At 47.6% G+C, this 14,882-nt stretch overlaps 1 protein-coding gene across 3 annotated transcripts; it reads right to left on the bottom strand.

The window, feature by feature from the left end:
- Positions 1 to 2,143: 2,143 nt before the first annotated feature.
- LOC309691235 (ras-related protein Ral-B) lies at positions 2,144 to 13,414 on the bottom strand. Of its 3 annotated transcripts, none has more exons than XM_082508825.1 (5): positions 13,280 to 13,414; positions 5,253 to 5,440; positions 4,686 to 4,894; positions 3,914 to 4,091; positions 2,144 to 3,413 (listed from the first exon to the last, which is right to left on the bottom strand). In XM_082508825.1, the coding sequence occupies exons 2-5, from the start codon at positions 5,364 to 5,366 to the stop codon at positions 3,291 to 3,293; spliced, it is 624 nt and encodes a 207-aa protein (XP_082364951.1). In that variant the 5' UTR covers positions 5,367 to 5,440; positions 13,280 to 13,414; the 3' UTR covers positions 2,144 to 3,290. The 3 variants fall into 3 exon arrangements, with proteins under 3 accessions (XP_082364951.1, XP_082364953.1, XP_082364952.1); XM_082508827.1 differs by lacking the exon at positions 13,280 to 13,414 and adding an exon at positions 7,275 to 13,262; XM_082508826.1 differs by lacking the exon at positions 13,280 to 13,414 and adding an exon at positions 7,015 to 7,191.
- Between the last annotated feature and the right edge of the window lie 1,468 nt (positions 13,415 to 14,882).

Genomic DNA, 14,882 nt, shown 5'->3' with positions numbered 1-14,882 from the left:
ATGGATGACATCATTATACACAGTCCAGGGTTGAGTCAGTCTGGACATGCCTGCATCTTTGCTGCGCCCTGACACATCCAACTCAAAGACAGTGGAGATCATGTGACGCCTGACCAACAGACACCGAGGACTCGCCCAAGGTTCGACTTTACCGATCCAAAGGAAGAATGATTGTTACCGCCATCATTGCTCCAACAGCGTGGAGCTGGTGATGATGCTCCACCTCAGCAACACAATGCAGGGCAAAGTGAGCTGTTCACAGCAGAGCTGCTGCGACAGTGACAGCACGGAGCTCTATGGTCAAATTATATTTGGTGATTGATTTTGTGTTGCAGATACGGTGTCTGTGGGCGGGTTTATCACACTTACACCAGTGAAAACAAGCTCATTCATTCATTAGCGGACCACGAGAGGTAACGTCCACCTTGTCCAATGAAAGCTGTTTTGATTCATAAAAATTAAATAAAAAGATATCTGCCATCACTAATTATGCGATACTATAATTAATATGAATGCGCACAGCCATTAATGTTCCATGAACTAAATGTTTAATAAGGACTGACAAACATTCATTCAGTCAATCAACAATCACCAGTGGATGAATCCTAGTAGGGAGCACAGTGGCATCACTGGTGCTCAGAGCAGGCCTGCAGAACAGCAACACTGCCATCCTGTGGGCAGAGCGTGCACAGGCGTTTCCCGCAGAGACTGCACGCAGACAGCAGGATGTGGCACAGTCGCTAAAATAGGAGTTATTCTCTGTCCGCTGCATTTATCTTACAGGGCGAGCACAATTCCACCGAGTCTGTTTCTCTTTCTGTATAATGAAGGACTGTGATGGTGCTTTATCACTCGCACATCCTCATCCCCAACATTAGCTCAGATATAATGAGGGTTACTCAGAGGACGGGGGCCTCTCTGCAGAATGATAAAAGACCCCAGAGTGTGCCGGTGACACAGCATCGGTCATTAGCCGGGCTCACTTTGCCCTTTCATGTATTTCTAAATAAGTGCCTTCCTGTGGGTTTAACAGACCACCTAATCTGCCTACTTAGAGGCGCAGGCGAAGAGTGGGGATCCAGAGAGGTGAGTGTCAGGCAGGTAAATGTGCTTATCAGAGCTGTGACATGTTTGGCTTCTCTGGTGGAAACGCTGCCACAGGCTTTTAAACCTAGTAGGTTTCACCGGAGATGGAAATTACGGAGGATTAGTGTGTTTGTGTTAAGTATGGAGGAAATGTGGAGCCATTATCATTACAGGCTGAAACTCCCCACACTATTTCTCATGTTAGCTTTCCCTTTAGTTGCGCGGGCCTATATGATCAATAGCGAGCTGAGGAGTCTTATCTGTGGCGCGGTACAGACGCCGGCCCGGAGCTGCTGCACAGCCTGAGGACGTGAGGGATGTTTCGGCTCGGACAGTGAAGCGTGGCTCCGCTGAAAAAGAGCAAATCCATAATCCCGGAACATTATATAAATAACCCAGCTTGAATACTCGGGGACGTTTCAAAATGAGGCAGAATAAGATGAAGTCAGATTTAACAGCAACACAGGAATAACCCCAGCTGTGTGGAGGAGGGCGGCGTGTACCTGGAACTACAGCAGCCCCTCCTGTAACACCAGGGAAGGAGCTTCCTCCCACCCTCCACACGAAAACTATTTTCAAAGTGATGTATGGTCAGTCTTTGCCTGGTGATGTAGTCAACCGTGTTTTCGCACTGTGAAATGAGTTTCAGTGACCCGGCCGCCCCCGGGGCTTCAGCTACGAGAGCCCACGACCGGTTCATCTCCAGGGTGGCGTCACACAATTCCTGCCGTGTAAGATAAGGCTGTGAGGTTAATATAAATGGTGCTACTACATCACTGTCAGATTGGAGAAAAACAGGCCGTTGGCACTCTTCTGATGGCAGAGGAACAATCGATGCAAAGTGAGTGAGTGCTGGGTTATTTGACCAAACTAGGCCGTATGCCCCACGGGGACCACGGACTGGCAGCCACGTTTCAGTGGATAATGTCGCTGTAACTGTGGCCATAAAGTAAGTGGCTCCGCTGCCTCCACCAGAGGGCGCTGTGCAGCACACCACCAACGTTTTTACATCTGTCTGCAGGAAGTCGGACATTGAATCTAGCTCCTTACAAAGACATGAAAAAAGGAAGAAAAGCATTTATTCAGCAGCTCTCAGCCGCCAACAAACACACAGCAGGGTCACCATGAACATCTGAATACACAACAGCTGGAGCATCAGAGCTTCACTCAGACACACAGCAAGGTAAGAAGGTTCTCCCACAAATGCACACACACTCTTACACAACATACATACCACACACCCACAAACATAGTTTGAATTTTTGTTGGCACAGCGTGACTCAACACAGCATGAAGCCACTTCTAAGGTACTGACAATGTAGTGCATGTTATTCAAAAGAAGATCAGGACTATGGAGACTAACAGACTGAATGCATTAGCAGGGTGGCCTCCTGGATTGTCGTGCCTCCCAGCACCGATCCAACCTCGCTCCTGGACAAACGGTGGCGTCTGCGCTCTGAGGAGGGTCACACCGACGTGGCAGAGCTCTCTCACCATTCATTTCCCACATTCTTAAAATACAGAACAAACGTTAAAATATCTCATTGCGTGTACGTGAAGAGAAATGAGTGGATTCTGAGTCAGCGAGGATGTAATTTACAGCTTCACTGAAAATGGTTTTAACATTGATTTATGGTGATCGTGTCAGGACACGACTGCACTGCGTGAACCTCCTGGGATGAAAAAACCTCAATTCCTCGCATGAAACTGAAGAAAAATATTCAAGAAACCTGAAGGCAGGGGGGGGGGGAAACCGGACATTAAACTTGCAGCTTCAGCAGCTACTGCAAACACAAAGTGGGCGATGGAAACCTGCTCCACAGAGAGGCCATCAGTGTACATGCAGTCTACACTGACTGCAGGCCCAGATTAGAGGAGGCGAACAAACTAACGGCTTTGTAGAGAGAGAGGAACCAAAGGAAAGGCAGTAAACCGCTGAACGTGTCGAGCAGCACAGTTAGTGTCAATGGCAGTTTGGTCGCTGGCTTCCTGTGAGCCATCAAGCGCTGCAGTCGCCGTCCATCCTCACAGCAGAGCCAGTCAGCTTTCATTCATTCAGATTGGCAACATAGTGGTTGCGATTGTTCTAGACATGAAACTATAACAAGCTATCAATAAAAAATAATCAGATTCATTGAGATCAAAGACGCTGAGCTCTGCTCCTCTGTTCTGTGGAGCTTTGTGTTTTCAGGTCCACGAGGAGCTCAAAGTAAACAGCATCTCTCCCTGAAGCTCTTCTTGTTCTTCTTGTTCTTCCCTTTCCCGTTCTTGTCTTTGTTTTCAGACATTTTCTTGCCTCGCACTTCACGCATCAGGTCAAAGAACACCTGGAAAGAAATCAATCGCATATTTATAACACATACAGGACTCGTGTGTGAAAGAGTCAAAAGCTCAGCTGTGCAGAAGCTTCAGGCACGTTCCGATTCCTCAGTACTCTATGTGACGGCTCCCAGTAAGACCAGCAGCACGCGGGCGTTGGTACAACTCATCGGGCGGAGCGGGTCACCCGTGTGCATCAGCACGCCCTCCCCTGCTCGATCTCAAAGGCTAAAATTCCCCAAAAATAATTCAAAAAAGAAGTGTGGCAGGTCCACAGAGATTAAACCAGCTCTCAGAATTTCTTTGTTTGCTGTATGGAGGGTCGTGGGCATTAAACCTCCCTGTGCCCGCCCACCTCCTTCCTGGGTCTGGGCCTCATCCCAGTGGGTCATGCTGGAAACGGCCCCACTGGGAGGCGCACTCTAATTTCTGTTGAATCACGTTTACGTCACCTTCAGTGCCTAAAACTTGAGCACAGCTCTGTGCTGGTGCGTCTGAGTGATGATACCTTGTCAACGTTGGCTCTGGTTTTTGCTGACGTCTCCACGTACTGGACGCCCCACGCCTCGGCCTTCCCGCGGGCCTCGTCCACGGGCACCTGCCGACGCTCCTCCAGGTCCGACTTGTTCCCCACCAGCAGGAGCGGGATCTTGTCCTCTTCTGCCTTCACCCGCAAGATCTGCTCCCTGTGAGCACAAATGATTATTTGGTCTTTCTCAGGACGTTTCCCCAAATTTAACATGATAACCAGCTGGCAGCGTCACAGAAACAAAGACTTTTACAGGTTGATTAGCAGGATCGGGGCCGGCGCTTTAATGTTTCCACACTGTCGACGGACGTGCTGCCGTCATGTACACTGCTGAAAAACACTAATCTAACTTGCATTGTAGCCGTTTGGAGGATCCCATCCTCTCCCCTCTCAGCGAGCCTCAGAGGCTGACGTGTTTGATTCAAAGTGCTGCTGACTAACGTTTGCATTAAGCTTCAGTGTTTTGTTGCTGTGCTCTAATCCTATCTGCACCTTCCTGCCACAACACGTCCACACTGACACGCCTCCCCACTGACACTGTGACGTGGGTGTGACTCTACACGATCTGGATATTCATGTATTATCCAGACACTGAAAGACACTCGTGGGTGCAGATTGTTGCTGATGTGCCGACTCTGGATACTCTACAGCAGATGTGTAACGAGCGACGATGGCTGATGATCAGTGATGTCATTTTTAACCACTCGCCGGCTTTCATTAATGGCACCAAACTGAACGCACGCATCCGTACCTGAACTCAGCAGTGGCAGCGAAGGACTCGGGCTCTGTGATGGAGAAGACCAACAGGAAGCCCTCCCCGCTGCGAAAGTAGTTGTCCCTGATAGCAGCATAGTCCTCCTGCCCGGCGGTGTCCAGGATGTCGATCTGAGCCTCCTCCCCGTCCAGAACCACCTTTTTCCTGTAGCTGTCTGCTTTGGTGGGCTCGTAGTCCTCCACAAACTACACGTGAAGAGGCAGAGCAGTGGCGCCTGATCAGCAGTGACTCAGCAGGCTAACATGGAAATCAGACGCATGGACAAAAACGCCTGCAGACATGCTGCTGGGAGCCGGAGCTCTCCCCGACACAGGTGGGGACCAGTGACAGCAGCGCCTCTGTTAGGCAGGAGTGGCTGTTAGTCTCAGGCTACAGGGAGCAAGGGACTCATTTCACATTTATGGCAAACCACTGAAAACATCATAAAGGTTGCAAATAAAATCCAGATAGTAAAATAAATGAAGAGTGGTCACGCCTGCAGCCAAACCCCCTCATCTGCTGTCGTGACCTTGCTACAGCAGTGCCTTAGAAGTGTTAACTCACCTCATCGTACATGAACTGCAGGGTGAGGGCTGACTTTCCCACGCCGCCGCTGCCCACCATTATCAGCTTGTGCAGCACCAGAGAGCTCTGGTTTTTACCCTTATTGGCAGCCATCACTGGATTCTTCTTTGTGCCTCTCTTAAACACTCAAACACATGTGCACAGGTACACACACACACACTCACGACCTGTAGAGGACAAGAGCGGAAACATCAGTGCGTACAGTAAATAACCTCCGTGTGCCGAAAACACAAGCGTACCGTGGACGAGCGCGAGGACAGATGGCAGCTGCTTCTTAGCAGCTTTCACTCTGACTCGCTGTGCCAGGACTCCAGGCTGTGCTCCAGCTAATCTTAAATCTTAACCCCCATCATCTCCATTAAAGCACCAAATTGCCTACTCGTGAATCCTAGAACTTTATAAAGTTCGCCATCAAAAGGTCATTGCAACTGATCAGAAGTAATGAAGCCATCATTCTTCAGTGCAAAGCAGCATTTACAAATGCATTAAACAGGCCACCGTGTGCTAAACTGGTTAAAGAGCAGGGAGACGTGCCTGCCATCTATCTGCTCTGTAATGGCTCTGCCCTCACAAGGTGAAAGCTCGCAGTCAATTGCTTTTACCCGACTTCACAACCTTCTCTGTGTCAGATACGATAGCTGCCGTGCCCTCACCTGCTCTATGCTGTGGACGTGGTGCTGTGGAGAGCATCAAATAAGGTTCACAACAAATCAGCAGTCTAACAATGTTTACCTGCAGTGCTCAGCAGGAATCAGAAGTGCTTCTTCATTATATGTTTGAGCACGGCCGACAGCTTCAGTCATAACCAGCAATTTGTGAAAGCCTGTTGATCTGATCAGTTAGGAGATGACTGAGTGTCCGAGGAATCTTTTCCTGGCATTAAGCGTTTCTTATCTACCACCTTTACACGAAGCGTCACAGGAGCTTGTATACAAGCAGGCAGAAAGTCAGACGCGAGTGGAGCTGGTGGACGGGCCGTGGTGGTAAAAACACTTCACTTCCTGTTGTCACAGTTAGTGTCACACATGAAAACCATGTGACAGTTCGTGCTGACATCATTGGTGGACTCTACTTAAATCACAAGGCTTAAACTAAAAGCTCACAGCAGTCAACAATCAGTCAAAGTCCCGTGTTCAGAAGGAAATGCGTTACTGCAGACATTATCAGCTCACTGCTGTAACTGAGAGGCGATCGTCATGAAGAGAAGCTGATGTTTTTGCATCCATATCATAGGATGCATCTGTGACTGTATCTGTATCCTGAGCTCTTATGACCCATCGCTTCCTGCAGAGCAGCCTGCTAACACAATTCCAGCCCTGATAAACACTGATGACTTTCAGTCCTCATTAGTAGGGATGGGTATTGATAAGATTTTAACGATTCCGATTCCATTTTCGATTCTGTTTAACGATTCGATTCCTTATCGATTCTTTTTTTTTTTTTAAAAAAGGAGAACACTAAAGTCGATTAGCTTAGAACTGTGTTTTATATCTTCTCTTTGAACAAGATAGAAATTTAGGAGTAACATGGCCTTACAAACCCAACAGTGAGATCTTAAGAGATCCAGCCTACGGCTCTTCAATGGGGTGTCACAGGGTCCCCAGGAAAAAAAATGTATATGTAAAATAATAAAATAAATATTCTCCTGTAGCAATAACAAAGTTTAACATAAATTATTCTGTAGCAATTACACAAGAATATCCAGTAATGTCCCTGCCTACAATTAAACACATTCACTTACCAAAGTGAAATCGGGGGCATGTGCTGTGGCAAATGGGTGCAAGCCTTTGACCACAAACTTAGACACTGCTGGGTGACATTCGTCTATCCTGGCCTGAAAGGAGACGCTACCGGTAGACTGCAGCGAGAACTGCCAGCATCTGAGCCAGCCAGACTCTGTCTGTCTCATCATGGTTATCTAAATGCAACGCACAGTAATAGCAGGTTTTGTAATAAGGTAAATCGCGCTAACATAATGTGCAATGCTAATTGATTAGTTACCTGCAGTATTAACGGGAGAGGACGTGGAAACGCTACCGCTGCTGCTGGGTTGAGCTTCGCTAGTCCGGAGCGGATCAAAAACACGACATTCGTTGAAAGCAATCGCGTGTTTTTTGAGCAAATGCTTTTGCATGTTCATAGTGTTTCCTCCCTTTGATGAAATCTCTACTTTGCAAGTATTGCACGTTGCCCTGTTGTCATCCTTTCTCATAAAGTGTAACCAAACTTTTGAGCGTTTGTGCCGCTCAGGCGCCGTGTTTCCTACTGGGTAAAAGACGCTACTCAACGTGATGACGTCATTCGGGGCGACTGGAATCGATAAGGGAATCGTTTTTAAAAGTGGCAAACGATTCCAAGGAATTGAAACAGTGGGAACCGGTTCTCAACAAGAACCGGTTTTCGATACCCATCCCTACTCATTAGTTAACCCCCATCTGTGTTTAAGGCATCGTCACTCCCCGTTTGTTATCCGCGCTGCACCCTTGACGCTCATGCCGGACAGGCGAACACTCATCAGCCACTGAGGCGCAACAGCTGGCCACTCCGTGCACGAACCATACGAGCTGAGATGAAGTCTGCACAGTCCATCACAGGAACCCCAGCTCCCTCATTGGGACGATGCTGAGCCTCCTCTGAGCTGTCACACTAACAGCAGCACACAGCTGATTCCTGGCGTTATTCTAAATCTGCTCCACCCAAACAGCAAACACTTCATTTCACAGAGTGGGCTCAGTGCTCACACTCAGGAACCTCCTGCCTCTCACACATGTAATAGAAGAGCTCTGCAGAAGCTACAAACTCCTGGAGGGAAATCAAACAGCAACAACCTGTGTGTGAACGTCAGTTTCTTTACATCGTCTGACAGCAGAACTCGTCTTGCTGCGTCAGCCGTCGTACGATAGCTGCTGATGCCGGCGATGAGGCATCGTGGTCTTCCTATATCCTAGCAGGAAGTGAAATCTGATCTGTGCTCTTCCTGTCTTTGTTATCAGTCACAGGCCAGGATACCCACACAAGCCTACACATACCCAAACACCCATCAGGAAGGCAGCTGACACAGAGGAGGGGTCACCGTGTAAATTATTTACTGCGACCCACTTCTCCGTACGCCAGCGCAGACACAGACTCCATCATAAACAAAGCAGTCAGAGCCAATAAACTCAGGCAGTGTGAAACATGCGCATCATCAGAATCAGAATCAGAATACTTTATTCATCCCGAGGGAAATTAGGGGTTACAGCAGGCAGCACGCTAATGGCGCATGCGCACTCACAAAGGAACCATCATGTGTGCTTAGTGGAAAGTTTCCGAGGGAAGTTCACACAGCGAGGGTGGGGCCGTGTCACATTTCCACCAGCTGCGCTGCGACTTTGAATGCAGGGTCAAAATCAGGGGACAGTTGCAAAAGATATGAAAAATTCATATTTAAGCATGACCCACATCCAGGAGCTGAGTGCGCGCGGTGCTGGTCCTTCTTCGGGGCGGTGGGGTTATGGGGGGAGCCTACAAGGCCGCTCTGGTTTCTAAGGCTCCTGAAATATAGATGACACCAGCGCAAGAATTCATTAAGATTCCCTTTGGAGAACGGCCCGATGTTCCCTCTGCACTCATCCTCACACTCTGGCAAAGACGTACGGAGGTTTGCAGAGACTCTCGCAGATCCTAACAAAAGATTACAGCAAACAGAAAGTGTGAAGCACCCAAACTGGATTTATGTGCCGAGTAAAGCCGAGACATCTGAGCCAGACTTGTAAAGAGCCCGAGGATGCTCCGTCTTTCCACATTCGTCTGATCCCAGGGGTGGGGGGGATTTCCTCTCCCTGTCTGATGAAGAAAACAGTGATGTTTATTCCCTAAATAACAAACCTCCAAATTCCAAGGATTTCCAAAGGAGATCAGTTAGTTTTCTCATCTCGATACCGATCCACTGAGTCAATCACAACACTTATGTGGCCCACCGATACGTCGCGCATGCTAAACAGCTTTCACTTTAATGCTTCTGTCCTCTCAACACTTCCTTCTTTTCCAGCAGAAGTGAGGGAGCACACAGTTCCCACTATAACCATAACTGGAGCTCGCTGTGATAAAACAATACGATGGAGGTAAGAGTACGAGCAGGTCACACACAAAAAAATAAAGACCTGCGGGGTTATTTACCAAACATCTGGGCATCAGGAAATGATTTTTCCTACTTTCAAAGACAGCACGCAGCAGCACAAGAGACATCTTCAAAAAGCGAGCTCCCCACTGTGCATACTAACGACCCTGAGCCAGGAGAGTGTACAGAGAAGCCTTTGACCAAACTGGGCAGCAGGGACCCGGATCGTCTGTAACAGTCCTCGCCCTCCGGCCGCAGCGAGCGGGACCTTTCAAACAAACGTAAACGCATACGAAGTCTTCACTGATCCCTGCAGTGGATCAGCAACACGCCTTTAACACAAAGCAGATATCGTTGCTCCCCATGCTGCAGCTGACCCTGATGATCTTATCCAGACACTCGAGTCGTTCCCATTCCCGGAGCATTCCACTGGACTGATTCACCACGGAGAGACCGATGAGTCCACTTCTCAGCACACATTTCATCACAAATGTATTTGTTCCTGCTGAGCAACTCCCAGCTGCCCACTACTTATCTCTCATTGCAATGTAAACATATCTTTTCATTTTCCTGACAAATAATCACAACGGGCCCCGGTACATACCACCTACACCAGCGCAGCGGCCTGCAGTGCCGCCCCTGGAAGAAATAAAAGCACCACCTCACATTTCCGCTCCATCTGTCTTCACAGAGCCGGTGGTGACGGTAAACTTCACTGCTCTCACACTGTCTGTACCATCGGAGAAGGCGAGGTGGTCAACCTCAATCTGCCTTGTAATACTTCCACGCTGGAGCGAGACATGGTGCTGCGGCCTGCAGCTACAGCTTAAACACAGACGTGGGTTTAATGAGACAGCGAGGCGACTGGACAACTGTGTGAAATCTAATCTCCCAGGCTTTGCATCTGTCGAGCAGAGAGAGCGACGTGTGCTCTAAAAAAGAAATGAACAACAAATACTCAGTTTAAAGATGTTGCTCGTCCCGACCGGGACAGTTACACTTTCCCCTACTTTACTCTGTAACAAGGCATCGATACAGAAGCCAGGACACGGCTGTAAAGTAATAACCAATATGATGGTTTATTGCTTTGCTAACCAAATGATGTCCGTGTTTGTGCTTCCCCTTCAAAAAACTACCGGTTATTAAAGCAGATACAGTTACAACCTGAAGGACGTAAAACATCCTGAGGTCTCCACAGAGGCCTGAATGAGTGAAAGACCCCGGCCGTGAGGTGTTAATTAAAACTGAAACACACCGACCCTGGGCTACCATTGTGTTCCACAAACACTTATTTGCATAAGCAGTTCCTCTTCCTTTAAGGAAACAGGATGTAATGCTTTCCATATTTGATGTGTTACACATATCAGTTACAACTACTGTGTGTAAATATCTGGACATCAGAACATGTCAGTGGGCGTCTTCTAGAGAACTACACCGAGTGCTCGTCCAGGCCGAGTTTCTACTTCTAATTAAGTCAGACAGAACTAGACAAAGCCCCGTCGGCCTGCTGAGTAAGGCGCCGTTTATCACTGCTACGCACTTACCTACATCAGCACACAGCCTCACTTCTATTTAATGACAGACCTGAGAGGATGGCACTAATGCTAATGCACAGCAGGAAAAGACCGCAGCGGGCTTTCAAGATAATTCAGTGAACTTAAGTTACATAAATAACCTGCATGACTCTCAGCACAGACCGTCTGTTAGTCAGTGGGCAGCAGCAGCCTGACTGAGCAGGTTCGTCAAGAGTAACCAAAGATAATGATCCACACTCGGTTCACATCGATATGACATCTACCTGAAGTACCTCTGCAAACGGACCGTCTCAGTGTCAGCAGCTCTCAAATCAGCGTCTGTGAGCGACAGGCAGAAACAACCAATAGGACGGCTCGTTCAGCAGACTACAACCTCGGCTCAGCGATCGCTTTCTGTCATCTGATCTCTGATCAGCTGTACTTAGAAACAGTGGGTAGAAAATGTGACTTCAGCAGCTCAGTGAGCAGCTCTGTGTGTTTGCTGTGGACCACATTACAGCCCAGATTTCACAGTTGTTCTGACAACAAGAGAAACTTTTACTTACTTCACTTGTGAGTTTGTCTGCATTAAAATGCAGTACGCAGGCTGTACGTCCCTGCTGGTTATAAATGGGTTGTTTCATGGTTATTCCTCAGAGCTACACATTGACCAAAGCTCACCATTCCTCTAGGTTATCCACAGCAGGATTTCCTGTTCCTGCGGGAATGTCACCGGCTAAAGTAATTCACTGGGATTTCAGATCTCCGGGTCACAGGAAAGTGTCAGTTTGGTTATTTCTGCTTTACGTGCTGTCACATAACTCTTCTGATATTTGTACCATTTTCTGGAACATAAAATTACTGGAGATAAAAAAAACTTTTAATAAAGTTTCAGTCATAGTGATTTTTTAGCAGCATGCTATCAAACTCCACTTAGCTCTGACCCAAGAAGAAGTGAGAAGCAGCCCGTGGGTGGATGTTAGCTCAACATGAGTACCCACTGTCCACGTAGGAAGAAGGGAACCTTGGAAGAGTCTCCAAAGGTCGATTCTGTTCATCTGGACGTAGCGTTTTGTGGGAGAAACGTTTCATCATCATCCAGCTGACTTCTTCAGTCTCAGCTGCAGGTTTATAATCTTATAATCAGTACATTTGCATAATGACTGAAACCAGCCCACTGAGGAACAATGGGCTGGGAGGTCAGTTCTTTCATCATAACCATAAACCTTGGAAGAGGCCTGTGGGGCTGGGGGGTAACTTTCTCCATAAACATCTCATAACACTATAAAAATGGATATGGGCCCTTTAAATACAATTTCCCCCAAAACAAATAAAAATGGCCCACCAGCTTTTAGAAACCACGGGAATTCCCACAAAACTGATGACCTGCTTTTCCTGGAAGAGCTGTTATTGTGCTTGGATCAGCGCGGTGCTCGGGAGCTGTTTACGAGGGTTTCAGAAGATCACGAGACTGTGAGCTTACAGGATGTCACTGCTGCTTTAAATGAGGTGTTAGTCAGCCCAGAATGACACGAGTCTGTGTGATGAACCACACACGGTCACTTTCCCCTCACACAGACCCACAGCGGGCTTTGTCAAAGAGAAGGAAAAGTGCTGCTGCTTTGCCAGCATCCGTCCCTCCACCAGCACCTCAACTGTATACATGTAAACACGGAGCACTCACCTAGCTGCCTTCCTCCTCACATTTCTGCACTTCACCGGAGGGTTAAAGTGACCATTGCAGGGCCTCCAAAGTCAGGGGGCTGACAGAGGTGTCCCTCCATACAACAGGAGAAACTCCATGTATGATTTTCTCCGTCACATACAGACAGAGGACAGGTGTGACAGCACCAGCATGATCTCAGTGTTAGCACACCAAACTGTCCTTTTCGCTGACATCAGCTGAGTTACAGGAACATGAGCCGGACCTGGCTCACTGGGTGTGTCCACTCATCTTCCCAGAGGTAAAAACTTTTCAGCAACTACCGCCAAACAAAGTAGAACCGCTAACTTTACCCAGTCCGTCTCTAAACGGTAACTTTACACAACAACAGAGCAAACAGGAGCGGTAAAGCCGCTGTAGTGCCACAGCACAGCCGTGGAGAGGACAGGCTGTGCTGTGTCTGTGTTACCGAGGCTACACCGTCACTGGAAGCTAAGCTAACGACCGGCCAAACAAACAGCTCGTGCCTGACGTTAGCTTCCACAGAGACAGCTAATCAGTCACCAGTGTGTGTCCCGGTGTCCTCACAGCCGTGGGTGCTGAGAGGACAGCCTTTGGACCCGCGGGGTGCTCGCCCGTCCTTACAGCAGGTGCGGTACCGTCAACCTCCCCAAAGCCCCGGTTACAGACTCACGGTGTTCCGCTTGACCGGGGCTGCCCGGAGCCTTACCGAAGCACGATCCGCTTGTCTGCCCGAGGCTGCCGCTATCTTGCTGAGCGCGTTAACAGCGAACACAGAGGCATTGGTCTACATATACAAACCGCTCCCGCAACAAAAGCCCCACCTTCCGGAAGTACAAGCTGCAAACGGCAGGATGTGACGTAATCAGCCTGACTGCCAGCGTTTACTTGGATTTCTAACTGGACAGGATTACTACTAATAAAAAAAAAATTACTACTAATAATTATGAATTATTAATTAATAATTTTAAATAAATAACAAAAAACAGTTCAGTGTAACAGAGTGGTGTAAAACTAGCACAGTTACTGTCTATGAATCCTCGGAGTTAATACTCAAAACATGTTGTAGGAACTTTTAAATACGACCAGGTTTCTGTGACGTGACACCGCAGGGAAAATAAACAATACTCTGAATTCAGTTCAGTTTGATTTATACGCCACCAAATCACAACAGCACGAGCCTTACGGAGCTTTGTATTGTAAGGGAAACCCCACAGCTAGCACACGAACCCTGCGATGGTTGTGTACAGTGACGGTGCTCCAGCAGCAGCTTCAAGAATAAGATTATCAATATTATGATCTACAATGAAAACAACAAGTACTTCATACTGACGGATGTGAGGTAGTGCGAAATGTTACATAAACCAATGTGAAAATCATTTTTAACATGAAAAAATAAATAAAAATAAGACGGATTGTGGAAAAGCAAATTCTTGTGAATATTAGAGCAAAACTCAAATAAATAGCTCTATAGCTTTAACACTTTAAATATGAGAAACAGACTTGTGTGGAGTCTTGTGTCCTGACAGGTGTGTTCACCTGTTACAAAGAGGAGAGGTTTCCGAGGACGGTGGGAAGGACTTCCTGAACCGCTCTTTCTCGCAGCGTGATTGGATAATTCTCAGGGAGGAGGAGCTCTGCTGACCGGACCGGAGCAGTTGTGATTAGTGATGTGCGATACCACTGATTTCCTTTCCGATCCGATACCAAGTAAAATTCAGGGTGGTATCGACGATACTGATACTTTGTGCAAAAACTTACTTTATTTATTGTATCTTTTATTGTATCTCACATTATAGCATCATCATGATTACAGGACATCATATTACTTGCTATTATCACTTAATAATGCAGAATTCATCATATAGAAATAAAAAACCTGAAGTTGTGGCTATTTGAACACGCTGCCTGCCTGCAGCACTAAAGGACTCCACGAGAGACGTCTGTCTCGCCCTAGCAGCACCTGTCCCTCTCCTCTTCAGTTTGCCTCAACATACGCTCGTCCTATTCTGTGATCTGATTTCCTGTGAGGTATCTCACGAGGTTAGTGGTCTTGCCACAGCACCTCACTGTCTTGCCACATGTATTGCAAACCACATCTCGGCTGTTTGTGGAGGTAAAATACGTCTGCACGTAACTCCAATTACACTCAGCCATTGTTGCGAGTGCGCACGCCAGGGGCTGGACACAGTTATACAGCCGTATTTTGCACATGACTATGAAAGGCAGAAGAGGAAGTAGTTCCTTCCAATGTTGACAATCCAAATGATATAGTTTCTTTCCACTGTGTTCCTGTTAATGATAAACTACAA

Source organism: Aulonocara stuartgranti, assembly GCF_965226115.1.
Source record: "Aulonocara stuartgranti genome assembly, chromosome: 16".
NCBI classification, from domain to species: domain Eukaryota; kingdom Metazoa; phylum Chordata; class Actinopteri; order Cichliformes; family Cichlidae; genus Aulonocara; species Aulonocara stuartgranti.
Note: the sequence above shows the minus strand (reverse complement) of the source record. Positions and strands in the feature narration are given on the sequence as shown.

Coding starts and splice junctions, on each gene's coding strand:
- LOC309691235 (XM_082508825.1), bottom strand. CDS start 5,366: ATGGCTGCCAATAAGGGTAAAAACCAGAGCTCTCTGGTGCTGCACAAG. Junction 4,092..4,685: donor GCTGCCACTGCTGAGTTCAG/GTACGGATGCGT, acceptor TTGTGCTCACAG/GGAGCAGATCTTGCGGGTGA. Junction 3,414..3,913: donor CCAGAGCCAACGTTGACAAG/GTATCATCACTC, acceptor ATTTCTTTCCAG/GTGTTCTTTGACCTGATGCG.